This window comes from Sparus aurata, chromosome 8 (assembly GCF_900880675.1).
Source record: "Sparus aurata chromosome 8, fSpaAur1.1, whole genome shotgun sequence".
Classification (NCBI taxonomy): Eukaryota; Metazoa; Chordata; class Actinopteri; order Spariformes; family Sparidae; genus Sparus; species Sparus aurata.
In genome coordinates this window covers 13,001,596-13,007,595 of record NC_044194.1, presented here as the reverse complement: position 1 = coordinate 13,007,595, position 6,000 = coordinate 13,001,596, and the positions used below count along the sequence as shown (strand labels likewise).

The 6,000-nt window shown below is 39.8% G+C and overlaps 1 protein-coding gene across 1 annotated transcript; it reads right to left on the bottom strand.

Annotated features, from left to right (window-relative positions):
* Positions 1-4,392: 4,392 nt before the first annotated feature.
* c8h15orf61 (chromosome 8 C15orf61 homolog) lies at positions 4,393-5,802 on the bottom strand. The gene is made up of 2 exons (XM_030426145.1): positions 5,065-5,802; positions 4,393-4,959 (listed from the first exon to the last, which is right to left on the bottom strand). The coding sequence occupies exons 1-2, from the start codon at positions 5,405-5,407 to the stop codon at positions 4,832-4,834; spliced, it is 471 nt and encodes a 156-aa protein (XP_030282005.1). The 5' UTR covers positions 5,408-5,802; the 3' UTR covers positions 4,393-4,831.
* Positions 5,803-6,000: the final 198 nt, after the last annotated feature.

Below are 6,000 nucleotides of genomic sequence, written 5' to 3'. Positions count from 1 at the left end.
GCTTTGGCAACACTGATTGGCACAGCAGGCGTAGAGTTTCAATACGTCCCCCTTCCCCCCTACACACTCACACACATATACAACACGTCATGAAGATGAAGAAGGAAGGGGGGACGTAAAGAAAAGAATTATGGTGCCCCACGTCATCCCTAGGGTGAAGATATACACCATAATAGATTTTTAATGGCTTCCCCCCCTCCAAAAGAAAAAGAAAAAGTAGCTATTCAAGTGTCGATGACAAGAGGTCAGCGCTTATTAACTACTGAGAAAAATCTGTTAAAGGTGCACTCAGTAGTTTTTTACAAAGAAATTTTAATCAAGAGAAAAACCTTCATTAATTGATTTTCTTGCTTAAACAAGCTAAATAGTATCGTCTCTGATGACTTATTAAACTGAATAAACAAACTGACCTTAAACACAACACAATTTCATATGATTTTTTGTTTTTTATTTGCTGGACTCTGCCACCGTTTCTAGCTTTAAACATTTTAGCTGGGGAACTTATTTTCCTCTGAGTTAGACTTTTTTATTCAGTTGGGGAAATAATAAATATTTCTTTGTTTCAATTATTCCTTGTCAATACTATAAATATTTCCTCTCTGAGTTTAAATTGTCTCTAAAACTACATAGTGTACCCTTAAATTGGTATGGGATGATAAAATAGTTTATTGTGGACGTTGATAAAAAAAAAACACCACAATAAGTTGCTCTTGGTGAATTTTGATGAGGGGGATAATTGTGGATATCCTAACATGAAGGACTTGAAAAAGCTGTCTAGCTTGCGCATATCAAGCCCCATATTGGCTTAGACTGTCACCATGGCTGAGGGCATGGCTTGCAAATTGTTCCCCAACAAAAACAGGTTAAATAGGATGTGTGTAGAACAACAGGGAGATGAGGTTACCGCCATTTATTTATTTTTCATTTGTGCAGGAGGACCTTGTGTTATATGATCACGTATTTAAAGCTACAACAACTTCTTAACTGGTTGTGAAACAGTCTCCATTCAATGCCTGTATATGACCTACATGAGCAAATGAGACCATCAGTATAAGATTAACTATTTCCTTTTGGCTTTTCTTAACGCTTGGCACCAAGCGTTTTAAATGTTAAAAAAAGATGCATATCTTTTCTCTGATGCAATAAAAACATTTGTTTCGCAATAAAATGTTCAGAATATTTAGATGATGGACAGGGTCCCAACATGGCATTTTCATATCGTCCCACGTCGACTGTTAAAATTATCAAAACAGTACTTCTGAGATGTCTGAATCTTACTTACTCTGATCAAAATGTGCATATGTCTGCAACTGGAGATGAAAAAAAAACTAAAATAATGAGCTTCATGTTTCAGCCATCACATTATAATTCAAGAAGTGCCATTTTGCGGTGAATATTGTGACAATGTTGGCTGACACCTCTACATTAAGATGTAATTCCAGTTTGATCCTTAAAGTAATCTGAGTGATGGCTCTGGTACCCCGCTGCTCGTGGAGAAAGCTCGGAGACGGTGCTGGTGGCCGATCCAGAGGCTTCATAATGATAACCTCGCCGGTGTTAGCTGCAGGGGTTGCTCGCACAATAATTGTTTCTGCCAAGCCATATATCTACATGACAGAGAAAAAACTGGTGTGACTTTACCTCCTAAATAATTGATTGAAAAATCGGCCGCATCAACTATTTCAAGGAGATGAACGTGGTTTGTATGGGTTTGTTTTTTTTTATGCACTGAGAACTTATTAGCTAATTAGAAGATAATTACAAGTTGATTAGCAATTTCACTGTTGAACATTGACAATTTACAGCAACACCACACTCAATTTCAGCACTTGTTTTGCTTTACTTACCTAAATTCTAAACAGCACAAGTATTTAAAGATTTCACCTTGACAAAAGTTATTACCAGCTTCAGCATGCAATTAAACTTGCCAAACAGGCATTCATTCTTTGTTCATTACCACATTAGAAGTGTGTTGGGTAATTTAGCCTCTTCAATACAGGACGAGACTACCGCACCTATTAAAAGGCATCAATCGTGCACCAAATGCTGATATATTTTGTTAATTTACAGCAGCTCATTTGCAGTACTGCTACTCGAGACCTGCACCGGCGGTGACTGAGGTGATGTGTAATGCTAAGCCTCTGCCCCAGCTGGACGGGGTGCCCTCCCCTGCAGTTTAGAGTGACTCAAAGGTGAAGCCCTGAAAATGAATACAATGTACTCACACGCTCCACAGTTTAGATTTCACTGGCTCGCATCATCCTGTAATAGCCACACACAAAGCTGCAGTCAGTCGCAACCCCGTGCAATTGTGCACGGCTGTACGGTGGTATCAATGCAGCCTGTGGGTCAAAGGGTCAATGAGTAATTAAGACATGGTTGCCTGAGCATTCCCCATGCACACTTTCAGTCCTGATGAAAGGTTGGGGATGAAAGGAGGGGGATTTAAGTGCAGCCTGATACTATGGATCAGATTTCCATAAGTGTGTCTAAATGTTCCTTGTTCAAGGCAATTAGCATGATTAACAGGCAGTGTGGTGTCAGCACACTGTTCAGGAGGGTTTGGCACGTGAATTCTGCAACAAGTTGAGAATTTTTGCACACAACAAAAGCTACACTTCATACTGACGACAGTATCATTCTTAATGTGGTTAAAGGGGTTGTGTAAATGACTCCACTTCCAGTGACGTTGAATATAAATGTAATATCTCATGGCATGCTTGCTTAAGTAAAGGCAATTTTCTCTTAATTAAAGCAAAGAGGTGATGCTGCTGCTAATGCAGGTGTTGTTTGGGTCTACAATACATTTTTTGTTTTTAATTCCAACTACCCAGTTAAATGTTCCTCACATAGGATGAGGCTACACATCATGAACAGCATGTAGGCCAATATCGTGGCCTGCAAGAGCAAAGAAGGTCAAAAGGTGCATTGATTTACATGTACAACAAGAAATTATTCGTTCGCTTTCATTGTTGCACAAAATGAAGAGGCCAAGGCCAGAAAATTGAGGTCGCTGATAAATGCTATTAGTAGGAGATGCTGAGGGGTGAAGAAATCAATATGGCAGTTTGTCAACCTGCCTCTCAGTGGGAGCAGGACTCCGTAGCCGAGGTAAGTGTGCCCTGTCAGCAAAGCACATTACCAGAAATCAAAGGCCGGAGAGGGCCTGAAGGAAGGGATGTAGATGTCTCTATACAAAGGCCACACTTTGGTAATTAAAACCTATTTTATCAGACCTGTCTTGTCACTGGTTTTTCTCTAACACTATTGACTATCTGTTGCATGCAGAGTGATCACTAATTTACTTTTAAATAAATGAGCCAAGGTTATTTAAATTCTTGCATTTGTCACACAAAGTGAAGCAGAAGACATGCTAGCATCACATAAATTATCCCACTCAGTATCAGTTACATGAATTATTTAGATTTTCTAATACTTGGGCTTTGAAGACAATGTTGTCTGTCTCATTCACATTCCCATCCTTTCAAGAGTTTATTTTAAGTAGCTGGCTGACCCTTATGACCCACACAGATGTTAAAGAAGTATGTCACTGCTGGAAAAATGCTCTTGCATAAAACTGTCTATGCAGTAGAAAAAAATCAAACCTGCCCAAGCCTATCACATGTATATTTGTATCTGTGTTTGGATTGTCCAATACTGATATGAAAACGTATTTCATAAGAGAGGTAATTTATAGGTAATAAATGGAAGTGAAGTTTACGTTTTCGTCTCATTTCGTTTTTGTTTTTTAAAACTACCTCTGAGGGATCATTGCAAAAAATTTTGTATATATCAGCTGACATATTGATATGGGACATTTTTGCTCCCTGATATCGGTATCGGCCCCAAAAATTTAGTATCGGTCAGGCCCTGATAGAAGGACTTTTGTTGTTGTTGAGTTTTATAATAGATACGGTTAATAATCTTTCTCTCTAGCAGCTAAACAGTACGTGAAAATATGTTTCTGAAAAACATTTTAGGAGAAAAATAGGAAGTGTAGTTACAGAATCTTGGTCTAGGCGTCAGCACAGCTGGTTAAATACAGTTTAATCAGATTTTGGTGAGTCGCCTGACTCAGTCTGACTATACTCTTTGTTTACATCACTGAAACTGGAAATTAAATTATAATAAATCAACCCAAGTATTGTTTTTTTTTTTACACTGTGTCCTTTAAACATATACAGTATATCAATTGGGCTCCAATCTGTAGATGATACAACAGCCCTTAAATCTCCCAAAAAGTATTTTTGCAGGCAAAAGAGAAGAGGGCACAATGGAGAGAAGTTTATCATTGTTAATTTGCATAAAACTCTAAATGTAGCAATTCAAAACTGTTTGAAAATTGTCAAAATTCCTGTATAAGTCAATGTGGCATTAAAACCATACAACCCATTGCAGTGTCATTTTGCATACTTTAATATTTCTTGCAAAAATACGCTTTCACATTGTGTTTACTTTGAAGACATATGCACTGGAGGCTGACACGACGTTCATAGACACCGCTGTGAAGACATCCAGGGAAAGGCGCAGTGTCAAATAGTCTTTGAGAAATCCAAAACTTTCCATGAAATTTTAATGGAAAGTTAGCTTTCTGAGTAAACACAGTCAGTATTGTGTGTCAGAGTAATAACATGCATAACTGACTCCACCACTGCAACTTAAAACTTAAATAATTAAACACAAAAGGAACCTAGTGTGCAGTCAGACAATAGGAGCACTAATGACACAGGATTGCACGTTTGCCAATAGGTCCACCTCAGGAGCTGCTGCAATTACAGCAGTGTGACAGTATTTTCAATGCGTGCATTCAAAACAGTGTTTATGTCGTGGTTTAGAATTGTGCGCCTTCATCTTCTTTGTAGGCGAAATAGACTGTGACGGGTCCATCACTTGTTTGCACTGTTTCTGCAGCCCCCACCACCATCCAGCACCCGATGCCATAAGCCAAACAAGGGATGCCTGCAGTGAGAGGACACAGTGATTATGTGATGTCTGCAGGGCTTACAATCATATAATTATCTGTGTCTGATCGGAGTTATAGAACATTAAAATGCATGTACTGACCCAAATTAATAACTTTCAGCACGGAGAAGAACTTGTCCTCAAAGTCCAGGTTCTGTGGAGGAGCTTTGCTGCAGTGATACTTTATAAAGGGGAAGCAGCCTGTTCGCAGTATTTGGTAGTTGGACCCCTGCACGCTCCAGTTAAAGTTGGACAGTCCAAACTGGTCATTATGGACGGAGCTGTAGCGGACACAGTAAGATGTCCACGGTGGGAGTTTACGCTGCAGCAGGTGGCAGGTCAGCACCTCAGAGGCAGCTGGCCGCGGGACTGAGCGGCCAAATGTGCTCGGAAACAGGGCGACCTTTACAAAGAGGCTGTGTATCTTCCTCAGAAACTCCTTCATGACGTAAGCAAAAGAAGCAAACTGCTGCCGTTCGTATTTTTCTCATCTGGACTGCATGTAGGTTACTCACAGACAGACCTCATACCAATATATTAAATGAGCAAAATAATGCTACACGTCCTTCATAGCAGTGGAGAAAGGCTGCACACGGGGCAGTTTACATGAGGAGCTAACGTCAGCTAACGTTAGCAAACATTACTATAACACTTGCTGTTTATTGAGCCGAAGATATTCTGCTGAAGATATTCGACACACACAAGTTGAACACACACACGTCATAAGTCTTAACCAGCTAAGAGACCTGAGAGAAGTGCAGCTCTGTGTGGGCTTACGTGCTGAGGAGTTTGCTGTGACCTGGTGCTCCTGCTAAAGAGGTCCGATGGGGAACGCAGCAGCGCCGCGCAGTTTGTTCCTCCTATACAGAATGAGGGACTATCTTTATTTATCTTTATATATTCACACTGAACCACCTTGTAATACAACAGAGGTTTAAATCCATGTTAGCCTCTGTCGTTAAGACAATTAGAAATGATTCACAAGTCGCTTCAATGTATGTGAATGTAATTACACTATCTAGTGAGGGATATTGTGAT